Source organism: Ochotona princeps, chromosome 26 (genome assembly GCF_030435755.1).
Source record: "Ochotona princeps isolate mOchPri1 chromosome 26, mOchPri1.hap1, whole genome shotgun sequence".
Classification (NCBI taxonomy): domain Eukaryota; kingdom Metazoa; phylum Chordata; class Mammalia; order Lagomorpha; family Ochotonidae; genus Ochotona; species Ochotona princeps.
In genome coordinates this window covers 19985864-20009892 of record NC_080857.1, presented here as the reverse complement: position 1 = coordinate 20009892, position 24029 = coordinate 19985864, and the positions used below count along the sequence as shown (strand labels likewise).

The 24029-nt window shown below is 51.1% G+C and overlaps 1 protein-coding gene across 7 annotated transcripts in view; it reads right to left on the bottom strand.

Moving 5' to 3' along the window:
* DPF3 (double PHD fingers 3) overlaps nt 1-24029 on the bottom strand; it is a 266601-nt gene that overhangs the window by 69957 nt on the left and 172615 nt on the right. For all 7 annotated transcript variants that reach the window (XM_058655619.1, XM_058655618.1, XM_004584425.4 and 4 more), the window contains exons 6-7: nt 17372-17450; nt 1341-1478 (exon numbers count right to left, since the gene is read on the bottom strand). In XM_058655619.1, the coding sequence (XP_058511602.1) occupies nt 1341-1478; nt 17372-17450 (217 nt within the window). The remainder of the gene's footprint in view (nt 1-1340; nt 1479-17371; nt 17451-24029) is intronic.

Here is a 24029-nt window from a genome sequence, read left to right as displayed (position 1 = left end):
ATAAATGCCTGCAGCATAAGCCACCCAGGCTGCAGTATCCTGTTTTCACAGAAGCCCTAGCAAATCAATCAGGAAGGCAACATTAGAGTCCAGCATTGTGGTGAAGTGAGTAGATCTGCTGACTAAGGCACCAGTCTCCTATATAGGCACTGTTCTACTTCCCAAGCAACTCCCTGCTATTAGCCTGGGAAAACAGTGGAAGATGACCTCAGTGATTGAGCCCCTGCCACCCATGTTGGGAGACCTGGATAGATCTCCTGGCTCCTAGCCATTGCAGCCATCTGGAGAGGGAACCAGTGTAGGGAAGATCTCTCTCTTCCTGCCTCTCTCTAACTCTGACTCTCAGAAATAAATAAATATTAAAAAGGGGGAGCAATATCACCAGGGAAAGACAAGTTGAGGATCAAGGAAAATGGCAAATCTAAATGAAGGCCCTGGCATAGGAGTATTCATTATTTCAAGTCTTTGGGGAAAGCAGCCAACTGACACTGGTTGACTGGGTTGACTGGAACATGTGCTGAAGTCATCCTCGAGTGGCAGAGAGAGTATGCTTAAAGGTCGGAACCCTTTCATTGCACTGACACTTGAAGAACATCTACTACCCACTCCTGTAAACTCCCTTATCTCAGCCCATTTTGAGACTTTGGGAGGCTCAGAGACCTGAAGGGGTGGTACAGAAAGAAGTCAAGTGGTCACAGCTAAGTCCCTTTTGGACTGTCCAACTTCTCACTGGAAGTTGAGGAAGGAAAGAAAGAATGGAAATGGATAAAGTCAACTCTTCTGGATCCTTCTGGATCTTTGGAGCCCAGCATCCCAAACAGCAGACCCAGCCCCATCACATTTGCCATTTGAGCACAGGGGCTCCAAGCGGCAGCACTGGGACAGGAAATGCATGCAAGGACTATGCCCCTTTAACAAAAAGCCTCACCAAGCCATTCAGAATCTCCTAAGACTTGCTGGGCCAAGCAAACGTGCAGGATGCCTGTCTGGACGGATGCCCAGGGGCTGTGGCCCACTGAGTTTAGCAGCTGGGAGTGGGCTGTTTCAAGCAGAGGACAAAGGGTGGCCTGTTTAATCCTGGATGGCAGCCAGGAAAGGACCATTCCCTTCTGCTGAGCGCTCACCTGCCCTGCCCTGGAAGTAGAGCTGGGTGTGTCGGGCTTACCCTGCTCCCTCTAGGCCCCATGCTGGGCTGAGCCACAGACAGTCTACTCTCCCTCCAGGACATGGGGACCAAACCCTTAGATGCCACCATTGATGATGGAAGGTGATAAAAGTGGGATGTCCCCCAACCTACCCTCCCATCCCCCACTACCCCAACCTAACCAAAGGGGACTCACGTCTGTGGTTCTCGTTTCTGTGGTTGGGTGGGGAACGGGTCTCCTGGTCTTGGGCTTCATCCCCCTCTTCGCTGGCCAGGTGAGTGTGAGCGTAGTGGTAGCTGAGTCCCGGCCGGTTCTTGTAGCGCTTGCCGCAGACTAGAAGAAAGAGGAGAAAAAAGAAGTGCCAACGTCAGCAACCTCGGCAGTGGCTTCAGCGGACCCCTCTGGCAGGGGTCCCAGCCACCCTGAAGATGGGACTTCTACCCCACTGCTGCTTCTCCAGAAAAAAAAACCCATCAAAGGGAATGGAGAGGATAAGGGTCACGTAAGTGTGCTCACCACCACTTCCTAGCTGTGAGTCCCTGAGCAAGTCACAGAACCTGCCTGAGCTTCAGTTTCTGCAGAGAAAATGGAAGTGATACTAGCTCTAACCAGGCAGGGCTGCTGCATGCACTAACCTCACTTGGAAAAGCACCAGCCACTTGCCTAGGGGGCAGCTGTTCCTGTCATGTAGCATCTGAAGGGTTCTGCAAGTCTATCCAGAGTCATGTCCCATTGGCACAGACAGGCAAGCAAGCACAGCAAGGCAAAGTGATTTTCCTGGGAGTCACATAGCTAGTGGTGGCAGGGTGATGGACACCTAGCTGTCCTGGGCTCCTGTGACAGTGCTCCGTCCACCACAATGAGATGGCAGCAAAGTCTTACATGGATCAGAGGCTGGCTGTACCACTTCCATGTTCCCCTTCCACTACAGAAAGCAGGCAGCCTTGGGGAGCATGGCAGCTGTGACGTGGGACCTGCATGCCCTACAGTCTGGGGGAGGTGTTCACGGGCCAGCCTGTGACAAAGGCAGCAAGCAATGCCCAGGCAGCTTTACAGGGTTGTGAATAAATGGGGCAGTTGTGTGGTGGGCTGCTGGGCTGCTGGGCACCTGGGCCACAGAAGGCTGGCTTGCATGACTGCAGTCCCTACTCTCAGCTCTGCCTACCCACTGACCACTCCCAAGAGTAGCACGCACTTTCCTGCTCTGTTGCATACCTGAGGGCTGCCAGTTCACATGGCCCTCCCTTCCCCTTGCACTGATGCTCATGCGCTACCTGCGTGAGCACAGATGCTTCACAAGGTGGAAAAAATACAGACTGCAGCACCGGGTCTGGCTTCAAGTCCCACCTGTGGTTTCCAGCCTTCTTCTGGGAGTCAGTTTTTGTTTTTCAATAACCAAGCACTGGCAACCACAGATAATGGCATCTTTCCTCTCTGGTATTTATATAAACTATTTCATCTTTGCTTACTTCATTGGAAGAATTGCCAAGACAACATTTTAAAATAGCAAAAGCAAGGATCTCCTATTTTAATGAAGTTGGATTCATCATTTTACTATTTAGAATGATATATGCAGCTAATTTTTAGTCTTTATCAAATTTAAGTAGCTCCTCTCCTTCCTATTTCAGATTTTTATTATAGGAGACCTTTAACAACTGCTTGTCAGCACCTTCTAATAAATGTTTTCCTTTAGTTTGTTGATATGGGGAATGGTGTTGATTTCCTAATATTTCACATTATAGAACCATTCTTGCATTCCAAGAATGCATTCTGTTTGTTCAGGATATATTACTCATTTGATATACTACTGCATTTTATTTGCTAATATCACATCTGTACTCAGATTTGAGATAGATCTGCAATGTTTACACAATCTTTTACTGAGTTTCAACTTCATCGTAATTCTTTTTCTTAAAAAAATTTATTTTATATTTTTATTGGAAAGTCAGATATACAGAGAGGAGGAGAGACAGAGGAAGATCTTCCCTCCAATGAGTCACTCCCCAAGCAGCCGCAACAGCCAGAGCAGAGCTGATCCAAAACTAGGAGCCTGAAGCCTCCTCCAGGTCTCCCATGTGGGTGCAGTGTCCCAATGCATTGGGCCGTCCTCCACTGCTTTCCCAGGCCACAGGCAGGGAGCTGGATGGGAAGTGGGGCTGCCGGGATTAGAACCAGTGCCCATATGGGATTCCGGGGTGTTTAAGGTGAGGACTTTAGCCACTAGGCTACTGTGCCTGGCCCATCTTTATGGTAATTCTGACTTCCAAAAAGGAAGAGTTTTGGGGTGTGAAATCACATGAGGCATACACTGAGCCTATTCTTATTTGAAAATGGGGATAATAAGCCTTACCATGAAAGACAGAGGGAATATGAATGTCGTTCACATGCTATATGGCACAGAAGTTCCACCAACGCTAATGGAGGGGCTAGGGGCACCAACTGTGTTTGGCAAGTTCTACGGGTGGACATTCCTGAAAGATGGACCTTGGCCCTTACCTCGCACTATGGGGTCTGACAATGGGTAGGACTTCCTTGAGAAGACAAAAGCCTGAGATTCAATTTGATGTTCTAGCAACTACAAGTCCTAGGCCTGTAATTCCATTGTTTATTTGTATGACCCCTCACTCTCTCTCTCCAGTCCAGGCCTGTAATTCCATTGCTTATTTCCATGGTACCTCTCTTTCCTTCTCTCTCTTGTAAATATAACAAATACAAATACCATGGCCTATGCATCTCAACCCCAAGTGACTCAGGAGGCAGGATCCAAAGACCCCGCAGTGCAGTCTGGGGCCTGCCTGTGGCCTTTTCTATTGAACTTCTTAGATGATCTAAGGTCAATAAGCAGCAAATTAGGGGGGTCACCAGGCATGAATTCACTTAGTCACCCAGCATACTGATGAGGAGAAAGGGTTGTTGATTAAAAGCAATGGCAGCCTCAGTATTAACCCCAGGTGGCCTCCCCTTTAGGAACTCAGTGCTTCACTTGTGTCATTTGTTATGCCCATCATCACTGTTCTCCTGGATCTTAATAAGCAAATTTATTCCCACGAATACTCCAGAAGCTTGCGCTGGGACAACTCCACTGACGGGGAGCTCACTTCCCATCACAGCAGGCCTCTCTCCTGCAGACTCCTTGAATTCCGCATCGGTCTACACTGGCACGCCTCCCTTAAGGACAGCCTTGGGTGGACTGCTTCATTTTGACATTCACAATAGCACTTTCTTGGCCTCCAGGCCCTCACAACATCTTTAGAACAACTCGCTGAGTAGCTCACGGACAGATGCATTGTGGAAAAGCCAAGGGATGGGGGAAGAGCAGCCTGGAGAGTTGGATCCACCAATGCACATTCTATCTCCTCCTAACAGCTCTTAAGACCTACAAAGTCAAACCAAAGCATCCCCAAACAGTGTTCAAAAAAGTCATTTATAGAGCTGATCCTTTTGATGGAACAGATATTTTCAAACAGAAGGCCCTACACCAGCACCATCAACATCACTTAGCAACCCACTAGAGACCTGCACCCCTGCCCTACCACATCAGTGACTCAATTCCAGCAACCTGCATTTTAACTAACTGAATGAATCAGGAATTGTTTTTGCACACTGAAGTTTGAGAACTACTAAGCGAAAAGACTGAATATATTCAGGTTGGACTCTGCCCATCCCATGTCCACCTGTCTTTCTGGATGGGTGGGCATGGCAGGTGAGGGTGGCAGGGGCAGCAGGAGCCGCCCTGAGATCTGAAGTTTGGTCATTAGAAGAATTAGAACCAGATTGCACATGGAGGTTCCATAACTCAGACTCCTTTAGGAAGAGTGCTTTCTGGCCACCTGTGAGTTAACAGGTCACTTCTTCATCACCTGGTTTTCAATTCAAGAAATATTTATCATTAAACACATAAGCAATGTCCAGGCCTGTGACAGCAGCAGAACAAAGAACAGATGACCCTCAGCTCCTTGCAGGGGAAGAGAGGCACATGTAAACAAGCAGAGCGGGGGTGAGGCAGGTGCGGCCAGCAGAGCAGGTGCCTGTCAGGAGGGGCAGCAGATGGGCTGCAGGGAGGAAGGAGGGGATGGCTTCCCAGAGCAGAGGCCAGGTCCTACAGTGGGTGAGGTGGGCTGGGCAGCCCAAGGAACTCAGGGGAGACAAGGACCTTCTGGGCACCAAGGCACAAGCACCTAGGGTTTCTACAGAACTGGAGCAAAGGAGGGGATGGTGTGAGTGTGGAGAGGGCTCATAAGCAGGGGAGGGGCAGGATGCCATTCTGAAAAGGGGAACCCCAATGAGCATTTTATCCAGAGGCCCAACTTAACCGAGACTTCCACGTGGGAATACGTGCAGGCCAGGAGATGGACTTGAAGGTGGTGAGAGGTTTATTCTAACTTTCTATGCATGCAACAGAGGATTTAGGCATGGAGAAGCAAGCTGGGATACAAGAGAGGTTAAAAGGAGAATCGGGTAGTGAGAAGGCAAGGGGAAGCCAAGAAACACCAATGGTTTCCCTGGCTGTGTGCCATCTGGCCCTATGCATCTCTCCTGCCTCAGCCGACATGATACTCTACCCTTCCCTCAGCCCTCGTGTACACTGCTCTTCTCATTTTAAAAACATGTTTCTGGAGACTGGGGGTTGTGGCATAGCCTATTATGCTAACACCAGCAACAATAGCATTCCATGTTATCACTGGTTGGGAGCTATAGCAGCTCCACCTCTGACCCAGCTCCCTGCTAATACACAGGGAAAACAGCAGAAAATGATCCAAGTGCTTTCACCCATGCTACCTACGTCAGAGACCAGGGCAGAGCTCCATGCTCCAGAATTCGGCCTGGACCAACCCTGGCCCCTGCAGCCATTTGGGGAGTGAAGCAGCACGTGGAAGACTGCCCTCTCATTCTGCCACCCTGTTACCATCTAACCGCCCTCAGATTCCAGCTCATGTGTCCTTCTCTAAGAAAGTGTTTCCAAGTGGAATGAGGACTGTTTTCTACCTCTTGCCATGAGGAATCCTATGTACTATGTGGCTCTGCCACCAAGAGCCAACATGGCAGGTCCCATGTGTTTGCGCACGTGGCAATCCTGGTGGCCAAGGTGGCCCTGACCTGGTGGGCCAGGTGCCTGATGTCAGCTAAGAGAAGCAAGGAAGATGCCCATGTCCCCAAGTTGAACAAGAGGAAGAAAACCAAATTTTAAAAGGGAAAAGGAGGATTTCAGTCCAGGCTTGTCTTCTCCTATTCCTGGAGCTTGGGAGGGAGGCTGGGATCTCAGAGCTAGCTGGCAGGGTGCTAACGGGGGCTTCAGGGCTGCAGGAGAGAAGCCAAGAGGGCGTGGAGAAAGAAAAGGTAGGGCAGTATTCATGCAGATGGATGGAGGAGGAGAAACAGGCTTTTAAAAAGTTAAGAAACACACAGGAGGGGGCAAAGCAAGAGAGGAACGTTCCAAGGTGACCTTGACAATGAGACCTCAACTCACAGCTACCAAAAGCTCGCCAGGGCTTTGAGCACTTTGACTCAGGGGAAGCCACATCCACATTTGAAAGGTGTGGAGACTGCAGGTCCAGAGGGAAGGAGCTGAAAAGAAACCACTGCAGCCGGCAATTAGAAGGCTGCTTTGGCCAGAAGGGAATCTGCTGCCTCAAGAAAGACAAGCAGAGGGGACAGTAGGCGAGGCCCACACGCCATTCATTCCTTCCTGCAGGGCTGGGGGCAGGGCTGCCGGGGAGCCTGTTTGTGCGTATCCGAACAGGAGACCCTAAGCTGCTTCCCCAGCGCTGGGGTTCAAGCAGGAGGCAGTAGGAGGCAGCAGGAGGGAGGAAGGGTTAGGAGGACCCAGAGTTAATGGCGCAAGATGCCTGACCCTGAAATGAAACTTCTGACCCCAAGCCCTAGTCCTTCAAATGACTTCATCGCAGAGTCAGGACTTCCAGGATTTATTCTGGTTGAATTACATCACAATCAGACCACAGAATCTCCATGGAAAGAAATGCCTTGGAAATCCTGCTCTGACTGGCTCGGAGAAGAAGAAAAGGCAGTGCTGTTTCACCGATGTAATTGGAGCTTTCTGGCATGCCATGCATGATAGACCAGCCTTATGGGCCTGTAACCTGGGCCTTCAGACAGGGTCCCTGAGTGCAGAAGAGTCCAGAGTTGGCTTGCGGCTTGTCACCATCTCGGAATTCTCCATATTTACCCAACAAGGGGACCCCTGGCTCTCATCTATAAGTCACGAGGCTGGGGGTGAAGACCTGGGACCAAGCCACTTCACAGCAGGCCACCTGGTAGCACAAGAGTCGCTGAGGTGGACTGCACTGAGCTAGGAGTGAAAGGCCCTCCTGAGACAACCTTGACCTCGGCCTGAGCAGTGTAGCTGCTCATGTGTTGCTGCTCTTATAAGGTCAACTACCCAGCCCTAATTCAGGGTCAATGCTGACCTCCAAGAGATTAGCAACTGTAATGGGCACATGGGTAGGAGCATCTGAACAACATGGATTCGAATCCCATCTCTGCCACCGCATGCCCATGTGACAAGTGATCCTGGGAAAGGCTGCTAAGTTGCTCTAGAACTCAGGGCTAATGGGGACAGTACAGCAACCTGACAGCGGTGGGTGAGACGTGGGACTCACGTCAAGTCGTGGCCGTCGTCAGCTGTCATCAGTGCCATCACCATCAATGTGGCGCATCAGCCTGGCAGGGGCAAAGAAGGCTGGGGGGAGGATTCAGCCATTTCCCCTCTGAAGTCTGGGTGGCAGAGTTGCAGGAAGAAAAGGGTGGGGAATGAAACGCTCTGAAAATAAAGCTCTGGCACCATCTGCTCTCCTTTTATCATGTCAGCAATCTCACTCTGGAAATATGTGTCGCTGGGACTCAGGCTGAGCCCCAAGCCTGCCGAAGCATGCAGAGGGGACTGCGGCCCCCGTCTTCCCACGCCTGGCTCCTTCTCCCCAGGGCCAGCTTCTTGGCATCACGCGCCCGCCTACCAGGCCCCTGGGACCAGTCAGCCCTTGCCTGGGCTCAACCTCGGGTCCTTCCTTTCACCTTGGCAAGCGGGCACCTGGATGCTGTGTTGCTGGCACAGCATGTGCATGGAGAGTAGCGGCTGTGACAGGAAGGGAGGTCCAGCCTGCCTCCCTCCATCTCCTTCCCCCTGGGGCGGATCCATCTGTCAGGCTGCAAGAGCAGTGTTTGCCTGCCTCCCCAGCCACCGCCGGACCAGCGTGGCCATGCAGGACCACGAATGCCTTTGGAGCGCCTCCTCCGCCCCCCAAGGATTCCCAGCAAGCCCCCTCTGTGCCCTCCTTGATCCTACCCCCACTCAGCTCTAGGTCTGGGCTGGGACTGGGGAAAGGATGGCAGGCAGAGGGGGAGGGGAGCTGCTGGGACAGTTTGTGTGAACAAAGCCGGCTGCAGCAGACAGAATCCTTCCTGCCGGGGAGAAGCGGCCGCCTTCCCCACTGATAACTTAATGACTCTGGCACATTTTCATCAGCCCAACTTGGAGCACACAGTGGGGATCGGAGCCAGTGGTTTCCCAGCGACTGAAAGCAATTACGGGATGAGCGTCCGAGACACAAAGCCGGGCCTGGGGACTTGCCGGCCACATCTCATTCCCGGTTCAGCACCAAGGCGCTCACACGCAGCCCTTAGAGCCTGTCACCTGTCTGTGCCTCCATCGTCCTCCCTCCCAACAGACGGGCAAATATGACATTCCTCCACACATCCCCAATGCTCACTTTACAAATGAGGAAACTGAGTTTGAGGGTGCTAATTACTTCAAAGGCAGAGGCAGGATTTGAACTTGGGTCTGTCTCTAAGGCCCATGGTTTCTTGGCCACTGAGCCCTCCTCGACACCCTCAGCGCCTGGGGCTAGCTTCATGCTCCTTATTCTTCTTCTGCTTCCAGGGGAATTTGACCAGGGAAGGAGGTGTGATCAGAAGAAGAGCTGGCCCAGGAAGTAAGGAGTAAGCCTTCCAGTTACCCTAGACCCTGATTCCGGGTGCCTAGTGCAGAAATGCAGGAACCCCCACAACTAGAGCCTCCAATGTGTTGATGGGATCTGTCCCACCTGCTAGGCAGGGTCACAGAATGACAGTGACCCCAGGGCCAGCTCACTTGCTCTGTAACCTTAGGTCAGTTACTCCATCTCCCCAACCTCAATTTCCTCATCTGTGAAATGGGCACAAGGATGGTTTGCACACCCTCCAGATGTTGTGAGAACAGAATGCGCTCGTCCTTGTGTAGTGCTTACCAGAATATAGGGCACATGACTGCTGCTTGGCAGGCATGAGCTGCTTTGGAAGAGTCCTTCCACCTTATCAGCTTCCCTCCACCCTGACGGCTCCACAGCAGGGTTCCCGGCTTCAGTGTGAAATGAGGGTTTCTTTCTTCATTTGGTATAACGACAATAAACACTTGTTAAGAATCTCTCTGAACCAGACTGTGGACTGACTGATTTGTTTTACCCTGAACCCTCGTGGGTTCATGTCTGTCCTCATCTGTCAAAGAAGCGAAGGCTCGGAGTAGATGCTTGGCGTGGCGGTTAAGACTCTCTTAGCCCCTAGTAAAATACCTGGGTTCCAGACCCGGCTGTGGCCTTTATTTCAGCTTCCCATTCATGGACACCCTGGGAAGCAGTAAGTGGAAACTCAAACTTGGGTCCCTGCCACTCATGTGAACGACTTAGGTTTTCAAGTTCCAAGCTCCCAGCTTTGGCCTGACCCAACCCTGGCTGAAGGCAGCACTGCAGAAGCAAACTAGCAGATGCTAGATGTCTCTGTCAGCTCTCTCAAGCTCTGTCTACCTTTCAAAAATACAGAAACTGAGATTCAGAGAAGTTTCAGGACTGACCTGAAGTCACGTGTAGGGCAAGATGTTCACAAAGTCAAACCCTGGCTTCTAATTCCTGAACCATATTCTTCCCATCCTGGTCCTCACAGGGCGGTGGTTTCCATCCCTTAGTCTGGTGAGTCCTACATTAGCATGGTTTCAGTTAGATTAACGCAGAAAATATACTTCCTGTTTTCATCTTGCAATAGTAATAATGTCAATAACCATCCTGCACATTTCTGGGGCGGGGAAAAGGAGAAGTAAAAACTCTGACCCCCCAAAGCAGGAAGCTTGCTGGTGCGCTCTTTGGGGAGTCTGCCTCTCGTGCCTGGATAAGGATGGGCACAACGGCTGCCTGGGCTCTGCATGGGTCAAGCGGGGACTGCAGCCCATCCAGCCTCACCTGTGGCCCATCCCTTTCCACCTGCAATGCCAGTCCCAGTTTGAGTCTCCCTGGTGCAGGAGTACCCATTGGACATCACTGCCCGTTGTCCTGCCATCTCCTCAGTCTGCCAGATCCCCTACCCCTTTACAACAGCCCAAGGACCCAAGTACAAGACATTAAGTCATCACTGCCACCTCCCTCCCTCCTCTTCCTTATACCCTGCTTCTTATCCATCACCTTCCTACCTGGTTCTTTGGATTTTTGTCTCCTAATGTCTTTTTGTGTGCCTGGGCCATTCCATTCCTGCTGCTACCACCCCCAGCCTTAACCACTTCCCCTAAATGACCTCTCAGCCAGCCGTTGGGCTTCAGGTTCCCATCCCCCAATATCTAATCTCACAAATGGACCTTTCTAGAAAGATCTCTGGGACAGTCATGAGTGACCATTGATCACATGGCCCAATCTCTAGACAATCCATTCTGATGTTCCTAGCAGCCCGTATCCAGCTGTTAAGCCCCAGGTTCTCAGCCCATACCCTTTGCTTTGACCACCAGATCCACCTTCATACCTGGCCCACACATCCTGCATACCCAACCCCAGCTGGTCATCAACAGGGAGCCCCCCTGCCAGTGTTGGATCCACCTATAAGTTGACCATGACACGGCCCCATCTCTCAGAAGGCTCAAAGTCCAGTCACAGGGAATAGCAAACGGGACAAATGGTCACCAGGCAATGTAAGCAGGAGCCCAGGTCAGGGAAAACGCAAAGCACCAACCAAGATTAGGTGGGAGTGAGGGACCATGTGTGTGTGTGTGTGTGTGTGTGTGTGTGTGTGTGTGTACATGTGTATGCACTGGGGGTGGGGGAGGTGTTAGGGAGAGAGAGATCGATGGCTGGGATCAAATGCTGGCTCTCCACGGATTCACTGTGTGACCTCAGGAAATTTAATTAACCCCTCTGCTCTCCAGTGTTCTTATCTGCAGGGTGGAGAGGCATACAGCATCCAGCTCCTGGCAATTTTGCAAGGGTTAAACAGAGCACAGAAATGAGGCTCACGCAACGTTTCTGGCCCACACTGTATTTTGGCACACTTGAATCATTCCTGTTATTACCTCTCCCTCCCACCCCCGACTGCCTTCCATCCCTGGAGTCAGGGATCCATTTACTCCTCACCCATGGTGATGGTGGGCAGGGGAGAGGTCTCTGGCACACCAGGGAGAAGTCTTCTGATGCAGCAGCCGCCACTCCCCCACCAATGCCCTGGCCATGCCCTCCCCTGCTCCTACTGCACTTGCTGTCAGCTCAGTCAAGACCACCTGTCCCTGAGTTATCTGCTTGTGTGATGTCAGCCCGACTACCCCAAACACACTGAGGAAGGAATGAAGGGGCAGCTGAAGGAGGAACGTACTCTAGGAGCATGCGCCATGGGCAAGCCCATTCTGACACACATGACCCCACTTACCGTGCCCAGCCACAGCCCATCACACTGCTCACCCGAGGAAAGGGAGACTCGCAGCAGCAACACGTCTCCCTCCAAGCCCCGAGGAACAGGCAGCAGAGACACAGGCTGTCCGCACCTCTTCTAACCCTGCTCTCCTTCACTTGGGCACCTGAACAATTCCCCTCCATCCTCTAGATGCCCGCTCCAATCTGGAGGAAAGAGCAGCCACAAGCTGAACACCAGACCATTGGACCTCGCAACTCTGCTTCTAGCAAACAGAAAATTGTTCTGCAAAAATGAGACAATGGTATTTTCTAACAGTGAACACTTTATAAGCTGTCTAACAAACTAGGACAGAAACATCCACACAATGGAACACACACAGCCCTTAAAGTGGGGTCAGGAGAATGCATTTATTGGGGCCCATGTTGCGGTATAGAGGGTTGAGCTGTCACCTGTACACTGGCATCTTACACTGTCAGCGGTTCATGTCCTGGCTGCTCTATTTCCAATCTAGCTCCCTGCTAATGGTCTGGGAAAAGCAGTGGAAGATGGGCCAAGGACTTGGGTCCTTGTACCCATGTGGGAGACCAGGATGAAGCTGCTGGATCCTGGCTTTGGCCCAACCCACTTCTAGCTATTGCAGCCATCTAAGGAGCCCCGGCATCTAACAAAGGGGGACACACGTGCCCCGGCTACCTCGGGGTGAAATCACAGATGGCCCTGGCCCCTCCATATCATTTAGCCCAACCCATTCTTCCCACAGAATAACAGATGTCAGAGCAGGAAGGGACCCTAGATTCTACTCCAACATACCCCATCCCTAGGACTTTCCAGAAGGGAGGTAACGTGGCAAACAATGGAAAGCATCATTTTGGGGGAAGGCAATGAGAACTGAAGATGTACCCCTGCAGCCCTGGAGTAGAGGCACCTGGACATGACTCAGAGGTGAGTCATGCCCCGGCCTCTCTCTTGCCTTTTATCTCTACTCCAAGCCCAGTGCTCTCGTTTGGGGGTGAGAGAGGTCTGATTTTAACAGTTAAATTTAAAAGCCTTGAAAGCTCTGTCCCATTCTGCCTTAGCTAATTACTACCTGGCTCCTGCTTACTGTGTGCTGACAAGGAGAAGCTGCCTGTTAGAAGCAGCCAGGGTACCCCCCTTCATCCAACTCCACCCATAAATAAGGGGTGCTAACTCCTACAGCAAGCTCAACCCTCCATGCTCTGCAGAACCAAACTGGGGTTTGTCCAGGAGATGTCCTAGGATGTGTAAGCTCTGGAACTGGAGAAATTTCCAGAACTGCTACATGATCTTAGCTGAGCCCTTTCCCTCCTCTGAGCCTCCTTTCTTTACAAGAATGTGAGGGCAACTAGCCCTGTGGCCCTAGGCCAGGACAGGGACTGGAAGAGATGATCTGGAAAGGGTTTGCTGTACATGGTGTGTGATCCAATCATGGGATTGGTTACCGTGATTCAGAAAAAAAATATTTATGTCACAAATCACTGCTATCATGGCCAGTACAAGGGCAGGTACGTGCAAATGGGCAGAACTCAAAAGACAAAGCAGTCTCCCTGACCACCATACCATCACCACCACCTTCTCTTCTGTGACGCTGCAGGGACAGAGAGCACAGGGAACGCGGGTACCTCATCAGGATCTGCCCCAGCAACACTAACAGAATAACCCCACAAGGGGAGCAGTTGGGAAGAAAAGAGGACAATGCTTGACTTTTAAAACCTCCCAGGAGTCCCGTCTCCATTTACCATCTCACCTACAAAATGGGCTTGGGGGGATGCTATGTGCAGGCCTCAAAATGGATTCAAATCAAGCACTGAGCGGAGGAGTTTCCCATCAATGCAGAAAGAGCTAGAAAGGAAAGACGGAAAAGAGAGCACCTACAACAGCGATTTAGGCCAGTGGCAATCCGCCTGCCAATTTGAAAGATCCAAGGACTTCCAGATGCAAACAGCTCCCTCCACAGTCAGAGGCCAGAAGCCCCTGGGCTTGTAGGAAGTAGACCAGTCATTCTCACAACTCTGTATTCCTATGACTCCCACTGACACACCCCAGCAGCTTTCAAAACTGCAGGCTCCTGGGCCCACCCACTGGGGATTTGGGCACAACAAAGCTGATGTGAAGCCCAGGAATCTGCATTCTAACAACCATCTAGCTAATTTCTACTCCAGCTCCACATGCTGACCCATGGCGTTTCCCAATGAAATCTGATGTTGGGGCTTTGTTGGTGGGTGACAAACCCTGATCTTGAGACTGAGAGACTCAAAGAGAAGAAACAGAACTTGAATCCTTGCAGGATAACAAATACAGACTGGTGACTTATTGGAAAATGAAGGATTTATATACACACCCACCACAGACTACATAACAAATAAACTGCATTCTGATGATTTCCTGTTCTTCAGATGGAATAAATTCAGTGGTTGAGTGAGAAGTTAACAAGCAAACTATGATTTGAAATCAGTGGCTAAGTTAATGTTTCACTCACGCATACTTAAAGGGATGCCTGGACCAGACACACAACGGGACTCCTGCAAGAGGGGCTTCAAAGAGTTCATGGAAAGACAGAATTCCAAAACCACATGCACTTCCCATGCACTTCACAAACTCTCTCCCCTGCTAGTTCAGAATGTGTGTCAGGAAGGGCTGAAGAGAATCACACCTGGAACACAGCTATTGCCATGTCCCATCAACCCAGAGAAAGGTGCTAAGGTCTAAAGTGACTGAGTGCTTTGGTAAACAACCTGAAAGATGGAGTGAATTACTCCATCCAACCACACACGATATAGAGATGGCATGGCTCACCAGTCTGCAGCGAATGGTACTGAGTCACATATCACTGCCCCTGCTTACGGAGACTCAGGAGGGCCAAATGGCAAGGGACTGAAAGAAGCAGGAGTAACCAGGTGCACGGGTGGAAAAGAGCAGACACTTCGAGAGGCAGTGAGGTCAGGGCCAGCCTGCATGTGTGGGGAGCCAGCGAGGCAGTGCACAGTGCAGTGGGCTGGCCCAGTCCTTCCTTCCGCCCTAGACAGATCCCTGTGTTTAGGGCTGAGGTGTAAGCTAATCAAGGCAACGCATCTGTAGTTCTTTGACTTTGGCTTTGAGGTGGCTTTCAGTGGGAGAGCTGAACTTCAGTGAAGAAATGGAAGGGTGCCAGAGGGGTTATAGGCTGGGAACCCTGGATCAACCCAAAATACACAGGAGGTGAAGGAAGTCTCCTGACAGTGCAAAATGCTGAATGTGCCTATTTACTGGGAGAAAGATGCACACAAGACAAAAGGGTCCTGGAGGAGAGAGTGGTCTCAGGTCCTGTTAGGGAAAAACAATCACTCAAAGCACAGCTGGAATCAAGCAAGAAAGGGCAGCCCATGGTAACATCAGCCCGGGGGACAATCAAGGCGACGAGCAGACACCTCTGCACTTAGGATGAATTAGAGATTATTCAAAGCATCCCTTGCCCAGTCTGGTGATGTGGGGGAGAGTAGACCTGGTGACCTCTCCAAAGGTCATGTCTGTCCCCAAGGATCACAAGTCTGAAGGGCACCAGATAAAAATAAAGTCTATTAATCACTGAGCTGCCACACAGTGTCCTAGGGGAGCCAGAACAGAGAAGGGTGATCCACACGGCCCTTGCTCTGCTGAGGGAGGAAGGAGGCAGCACATGCATGGACAGAGCCAATGAGAATGGCGCAGAGACTTCCAGAAAGCCAGCATCAGCCTGACACAGGGTAAGCAGGAGGAGGAAGAAACCCTGTGGGCAGGCAGCAGGAAAGGGCAAATGGCACTGCGAGTCTCTAAAGCCAGGAGATGCACAGTAGAGGGCTTGTGGCAGACAGTCAGGAGCGTGGAGGGGGAGGGAGCCTTTTGTGTAGAAAGAGGAGAGATTAGGGGAGGGAGCCACCAATGAGGGGTACTCCATGCAGTCCATCTACCAGGAGACAGATGTCAAAAACGCAGGAGCCACAGACACACAGGGTGTGTCTGGGAAAGCATGGGATCATTACCGGAAGCCATGGAGACAGAGGGAAAAGTAATCGCAAGGGTCGCAATGGCAGAAAACCACACACTGAGCACCAGGGCTTTTCGGAAACGGTGAACAGAATAGCAATGTCCCTGGTCCCCCCAGCTGCTGGCACTCTAGACACATGGGCTCCTCCAGCCAGATGTAGTGGGAAAGCCTACTTTGTGTGCATCCCAAGACCCTTCCGGCCCACACTCCAGGACCCAGCTCCCCTGGATGATGATGGTATTTGGGCTTTCACATGCCAGAACAAAACTGCATCCTTTACAGGAAGCAAGGTTCAGGCCAAAGCAGGTGCCTCCTGGAACTGCACAGAGGTATGGGGCCCCAGGCACTGCCCACCTCCTCATCCTCAGGGTGGTAATGTTGCCTGAAGGAGTCATCTCAGGATTGACACCAGTACTTGTGTGTTAAGCAGCCAAATGGGGGCCATGGAATTGGATTTCTTTTGGCAAAATGCTCTCCAATCAACCATCACCCCACCAGGCACAGAATAACTTCTTAAAATCAAAAGAGGCCAGTGAAGAGTGAGAAAAAAGGCACCACCTGCAGAGTTGCTCCCTGCGTACGTACACACATACACACACACACAGTGTGTGACACTTTGTAACTCTCAGAACACATTCCAAGCTCTCTCCCTATCTTTACAGAAACTGTGACCCTGAGCAAGGCAAGATGGATGAGGGGCACCCCAGGCACCACCACCACGCTAAGGTCCTGCCTCAGCTGTTTTGCAACCGTTACTACTGCATTGCGGCAGGGCTCTGTGCCCACAGAGAAAATGAAGACAGGAAGGTGGGCTTGAGGGCTGCTCTCGACAAGGAAGGAGCAGATGGCGCCTGAGACAGAAGATCAGGAGGGTGAGGAATCCAAAAGCCACTGCCCCCCACCCAGGCAGTGGAGAGGAAAGAGCTGCTGCCTGGTGTAAACCTCCCCAAGCTGAAGGTTTCCCCAGGTGCACCTGCTGCTGGGCCACCCACTGCTCCCCCCCTTGGCTCCCTCGGCTCCCTCTGCTACACTGCCTGTATACCCTACCCCCAAAATGCTGCTGTCAGAAGATGTTTCTGAGGCAAACAAGAAAGACAGGCGAAGGATGGAGGGCTGTTTATTGGAGTAAGTCACTGGCACAGAAAGATTCATGACTTGCCTTACCTAGGACAGGAGACACACACAGAGAAAGAGCAAGAGAGAAATTAAGAGAAACAAATGAGAAGCCACAAGAGCCAAGTACCTTTGTCGGAGGGCTGTGAGTTATGCTTTTGTTTGTGACTCTCTGAAACACAGGAGGACATGGAGGAGGAATCCTGCAGATAGACAGGGTGGAAGCAGGAGAGCCAGGCAGAAGGCACCACCAGACAGAGAAGGCCAGCATCCCCGGTGGGGCTGGCACTGCTCATGTGCAGTCCCCTGGGGTGTAGCTACAGCAGCAATACAAGGTGCAGGCAGCCATGCTGGGGTACAGCCCCAGGAAGCAGCAGCAGGTGGGCCCCAGGCTGGTGGCCCATGGCGGTGGCGGTGGTGGGGTCCAGCCGTTTGTACTTACTGTCACAGACGTAAGGTTTGTCGTGGTCTTCCTGAGAGGTGACATCGTGCCTCCTCCTGCCACCCGCAGAGCCACGAGCCTGGGGAGACATTGGGGCAAAGAGGTGCTTGTTATTATGACACACTTGCTACCGGTGTCCAGCATGTCCTTCTGTGAAACCACAAGTGAGAACACTGCCCAGAATTTCCCACACCATCTCCATCACACCCTGTGTGCCAAGACCAATCCATTTTACACGTAAAGAAACCAAAGTCATGAAGGGCTACACCACTGTAGTAAAATGGGGAAAATCTGTCGGGGGGTTGGAGTTTGGAGGGGTGGGAAATCCCAGCCTATATGAAATTGTACCTCATAATTTAAAATTCAAAATAAAAATATATTAAAAAAAAAAAAGAAACCAAGGCCCAGGGAGGCGAGGTAACTTGTCCCCAAATAATTCAATGACTTAACCTGTATATTCTCAACAAGCCTTCACAACTCTGTAAGAGCTATGTCCATCATGATCCTCATTTTGGAGATCAGGGGCTCAGGTAAGCCAGAAGACAAATCACTTGCCAAGGTCATTGGGCTACCAACTGCATGACCCATGCACGGGGACAGCCCAGCCAAGAGGCCGCATCCTCCCAGTTCCCCTAACCTACTCCCATGGCTGGCAGGGCTGCTGTACGCAGTGTCAAAAGCATACCCTGAAGATGCTAGCCCTTGCCTGCTGATGCCCTGGTTCAGCAGCAGGTTCCGATGGGGGCAACAGGTATAACTGCCACCCTCAGCCCAGTTGCCCGGGTCCCAGCCCCGTCCGACTGCAACAGGGAGCCCCCCCCCCCATACACACACACACACACACACACACACACACACACACACACACAGTTGGCCTACAGGGTAGGGTGGGTTTCAGTGATAGCCTCCCTGTGGAGTCTGCCCTTGACTCAACAACACCAGCTTATGTGTCTGGTCTGACAAACATCCACATGACCTGGGCGGTGAGAGAACAGTGAGCTTTGACCTTCAGAGCTGGAGAGGGCCAGAGAGGCTGAGGGCAGCACCAGGCCTGCAGCTGCAACAGCATCAGCAAGCTTATTTTTAGAGCTCGGTTAGTCCCCTGCCACTAGCATGGGTGGCATCCAGGCCTGCCCCAAGCCATTCTGTGATACCAACGGGCAGCAAAGCCCCACCCATAAAGGAACCTGTAGGGTGCTGGAACCAGTGAGGGATGGGCAGCTGATGTGAAATAAGAGCAGCCTGGGAGTAGGAGACCCTGCAGTCAGTGGCCAAGCCTAGAAATTCACAGGAACAGACATTCCTGTGCATGCCCTCATGCACACACAGCACACAACACACACATACACAATACATACAGCAAGCGCATAAGCACAACACACAACACACATCATATACAGTACATAGTACACCCAACACATACAGTACATACAAAACACACATTCAACACTCTCACAGTGCATATACGAAATATACTCACACACAATACACATAGCACACATAACACAATATACAAAACACACACCAGAAACATCACAACAGAAAAACCTAGGATGTGCACACACACACAACACACATACAACAGGCACAATACACACAAACATTTTCACACAATACAGCACACATATGCCGAGGACTAGGCAGTGGGAGGCGGGGCCCGTGGTTCTGGGACATTCAGACACACACTTCGCCGTCAACATCACCTGCAGGGTGACCACCCTGCCCCCTCCTAGGCTGGCTGCTCTCCACAAGGCACTGCAGAACCCCACCCCTCCCCCCTGTAGGCTGGCAGCCAGCAGCCTGCCTCCCCTTGCCCTCATTACTCAGAGGTGACCCCAAGAGGGAGCTGGGAGACACAGGCAGCCATCCCAGGCAGTCTCAGGCCTGGTGTGGGGGCTCATGATAGTCGTCCTGCGCTGCCCACCTGCCCTGACCCAGGCTGGCTCATTGCCTGCAGCCTTGTCACAGCCGCCCAGGAGCAGGTGAAAGCAAGTCAAGCAGATGACAAGGAGGCCACACAGGCTCAGGGAAGGGGCTCTGGAGACTAAAAATATCTCCAGGGAGAAGAGGCGGAGTCGTGCGCAACTGCAGGAGCCAACGGGGCGGGGGGCTGTGCCCAGCACCAGGCCCTCTTCTCCCTCGGCAGGGCTGGCCAGCAGGCTGCCCAAACACTTCGTGTGCCTAGGTTTCCTCACTGCAAATGGTGACTGTGGGCTAAAGGCCACTTAGGGGGACATGCTACAGCCTTCCAGAGGCAGGAGCATTTCTAGGCTTAGAGACTCAAAACTCCCACTTAGCCTCCTCTGAGAAGCCCTTCCTGACTACTCACCCCTCTCTGCTGTTCTCTTGTCCCCACCCTGATTTATGCATCAACACAGCGTTTAGTCTTGCCTGTCATCACGTTATACCAGCGTCTATTCACTCGGGACTATCTGTCCACCTGGGGGGTTAGGGGAGACCTGCTTGGGCCGTCACTTTTCTCTGAAGCTGGTACACAGCTGGCCACACAGACATTTGGTAAAATTTGTCAAATTAGTGGGCTGATCCATCAGGCCAGCAGTGAGTCAACAGCCTCTGATTCCTTGCCCTGCCTCTCTATACCCAATGCCACAGTCTCTCCTACCAGACACTCTCCCTGTCCACACTGGCCCCTACCCCAGGCCCCTGAGCCTCTTGGAGAATCTACCAGCTGGAGGCGGTGGGGGGGTCTCACCACCTGCACAGCCCAGCTCAACCCACCCTGCACGACAGTCAGGTACTCAGACCACGGGACAGGAGCCCCTCGGCCAGTCACTGCCACTTTCAGCCCAAGGACAACCCTTATCACACAAGAACGACCTAGAGATAACCCCCAGGTTCATCCTATGCTCATGCTAGGTCCACATCTTCCTTTCCTTTCAGGATTTACCTATTTGAAAGGCAGACTTACAGAAAGGGAATGAGAAATGGAGTGAGAGACAGACAGAGATCTTCCATCAGTTGGTTCACTCTCAAATGGTTGTCAACAGCCAGGATGGGATGGGCCAGGCCACGACTAGAAACCAGGAGTTTCATTTGAGTCTCCTACATGGGTGCACAGGTCCTGCATGTGGGCCAAGATTTGCTGTTCTCCCAGGTGCCTTAGCAGGGAACTGGGTCAGACGAGGAGAAACCAGTGCCCTTAGGGGATGCCGGCATCACAGGCAGCAGCTTTATCCACTACACCATAATGCTGTCCCTACAAATCACTTATAACTGAGCCCTGTGCCAGACCAGCCTCTTCTCTGCTCTGCCTGCCCACATCTGACCGGCCTATGCCATTTAAAAAAAGAATTACCTGATAGGAAGAGTGACAGGAAGGGTGGGGATAAGGACCAGACAGGGAGAGAAAGAGATCCTCCCACTACTGGGTCACTCCCTAAATGACAGAACACCAACAGCTGACCCCAGGCCAAGCCAGGAGCCTGGAACTCCACCTGGACTCCCATGTGGGTGGCAGGTGGCCCAAGGCCCATGTTCTGCTGCCTTCCCAGGTGCATTAGCAGTGAGCTGGCGCTCACATGGGATGCTGATGTTGCAGGTGGAAGCTCAACCGACTGCTCTACCCCGGGCCCCGATTCATGCTTTAACCTCGAAGAAGCTTCCTCGTGCTACAGGATGGGCTAAAAAGAGCCTCAGCTTTCAAATCAGAGAGGGATGTGGGTTGAAACCATGGGGGTATTGAGGACAAGTTGCCTCTCTCAGCCCTGGTTCACTCAGCTATCTAATGGGCAGAGCAACACCTTGAATGCTGAGTTGTGGAGAACATGAGAGCTCAGAGGTGTGAAACCACAGAGGACAGCTCCAAGTTCACAGGAAGTACTCGGGGAGTTATGCTCCCCTTCGGCCATACTGATTCTGTCTCCTCTGAATTATTTTTGCGTGTGGGTGGGGCACAGTCAGAATCCAGCTGCTTTCTCATTTTATCTAACGAAAATAGTAATTTCAGAATAGTAATAAACTTCATTTACCCTTTTACTCATTTTATCACAAGCATAGAAGCTATATGATGTGTGATGATGCCTTGCCGCATGTTTATATATTTATAAGGTTTTGTTGCTTTTTTGGGGGAGGCAGAGTGGTTAAAACATCATTTAGGTACTTGTAGTATATCCAATAGAGGAGTGTCTGGGTTTGAATCTGAGTCTCACTCCCAATTCCAGTTTCCTGCTGATGTTCATGCTAAGAGTCAGCAGGCAAGAGCTCCAGGACTTGGGTCCTCACCATCCACACAGGAGATCCGTACTGATCCTGCCTCCTGGCTTTAGGCTGGCACAACTCCTGCCATTGTGAGCATCTGGGGAGTGAACCAGCAGATGGAGGATCCTCTTTCTCAAATAAATTACATAATTTATTTTTTCTCTCTCAATTTCTAACACAGCAAAAAATCACTAGTGCTGTGAATGTAAATGGTTATAACCAGAACAGCCTTGGAGAGTTCTCAGTCATTTTCAAGAGTGTAGGGAATTCCTGAGCCCAAAAACTTGAGAACCACAGTTGCACACCCTTGGGGGTCAGGTCAGGAGCGTCGGGAGCTTATATGAACAAGGCCAGAACTTAGTCTTCACCCCTAGACCTGCTGCATCCAAATTTGCACCTTAGCATGATCCCTAGCTGCCTCCTCTGCGCATCCAAGTTTGAGAAACACTGGACTACACTATGGCCCAGCAACAACCACTCCTCCTGATTGATTGATAATACCCACTTGGATGACTCACAAGAATTCCGTGAATTTTTAAGAGCTTTGCTTTCCTGGATCAAGTTACCATGGATACAATTATGTTGCATCTGCATTTCACTCACTCCTCAGGGAACACCCATTGGGGAGAGCTGTTCCTTTTGCTTGCAGTTTAGAATAGCTAGTCTCTCTCCTATTGGGCACTAAAATTTGGCTGGGTGTTTATACTCCCATCTGACTGAAAAAGAAACTGAGGCCCCAAGTACTTACAAAGTTTGGCCAAGGTTCCAGAGGTGATTATGATCTACCCTAAGTATAGCAGGGGGTGGAGCTGGGATTTGAACTCACAGGGTCTAAACTGAAATAAAACAGAGCCTGTTCTTGTCATCACTACCTTATCCCTGGCCTCCTCAATCAGCAAAGCCCAGGCTTCTTTGTCAAGGAGCAGATTCAATTTCAGTCTATCCAGGGTGACATGTGGGTCCCTGAAGTCCTAACTAGCTCTCAGGTGATGTTGGTGTCCCATTCCAGGGACCACTCCCAGAGGTGCCTGGCCTGCCACTGTCCTCCACCCCCAGTCCTGATAACAGTCATGGGCGCACTGGTCTCAGCGGCCAGCAACAGCTGGGCTATGCCACATTAAGAAGTCACCAAGACATCTTAACAGAGGCTATGGGCAAGGCAGCATCACACACTTAGTCGGTGCAAAGAGGCTCACCCACACCCTTCTGGATCCTTCCATGGCTCCTGCCATAACTGACAGAAAGGTGCACAGTGTCCCTATATAACATGGAGCTATTAGCTATGGCTTTAGCAGCATCAGGTGGGCCCCATGCTAGTCTACAGTCCGTCCAGCCCCTTGCTGTGTGCAGGCATTTGTTTAGCTTCCCTAAAGTAGAAATATGATTTTCCCTTCTTTTTTCCATCATTCCATTACTTATTCATCAAGCTGGTCACTGGCCACATGCTACATACTGGACCAAGCATAACTGTGCAAATAGCCCTACTGAATCCCAGCTTCCTCCTAACTACGCTGTGTGACCTTGAAGAAGTTCCCTACCTCTCTAGGAGTGGTAACATCAACGTATGGAAATGAAAGAAGAAATTCTAGTCAAAAGAAATATTACATAGTCCTGGATGTGTGTGTGTGTGTGTGTGTATATATATATATATATTTTTTTTTTTAAGAAAAAGTGGTTTTAAGTTTTTCATTTGAGAGGTAGAGAGACGGGGAGAGATTAAAATTTGGTTCAATGTAAAAAAGAATAATATGACACCCTGCATTCCTTTTCTCTACTAAGTCTTCAAAATCCAGTGTGCATTTTACATTACAGCATGTACAGTTTGGACTAGTCATGTTTGAAAAGCCCAAGGGACTGCATGTGGCCAGTGGCCATCAGAGTGGACAGTGTAGAAAAGCAGAATAGAGCAAAAGCAACAGGGCACAAAGTCATAACCATCTAGGAAGAACTCTTGTTGCAAGGAGCCCATCACGTGGCCCAGTTTGTACTTCAGTGCAATCAGCTGCTGCTGCCATTGCCAATGTCCTCAACAGAGAAGGCACCAGGCTGGTGGTCACTAGCTGCCAAGTTCAACCCCATAAGTTTGGGGTGCAAGTAGAAAGTGGGGAAGCCAATCACCTTCCACCACCTACCCGCTTTTGGTGTCCTGGGTGGTGTGAGCGATGGCATGGACACTGGGCTGGAGGCATGCTGCCCTGGGGGTTCACATCAGACCCAGAATTCCGGCCTCTCAGGACTCCCGTCACCATGGAATCACAGTCGATATTGTGTAACTCCCCATCCCCAAGGAAAGGATAGGTCTAGGCAAGCTCGTGAGCAGCTGTGAAAATCATTCCGTGACAACTTGATGGAAAACCTTGGGAGGCAGGGATCAGAACAAATCCGCTGGTCCATTAAAAAAAAAATTTATTGAGATAACATTTTTCTTGCTTACGTAACA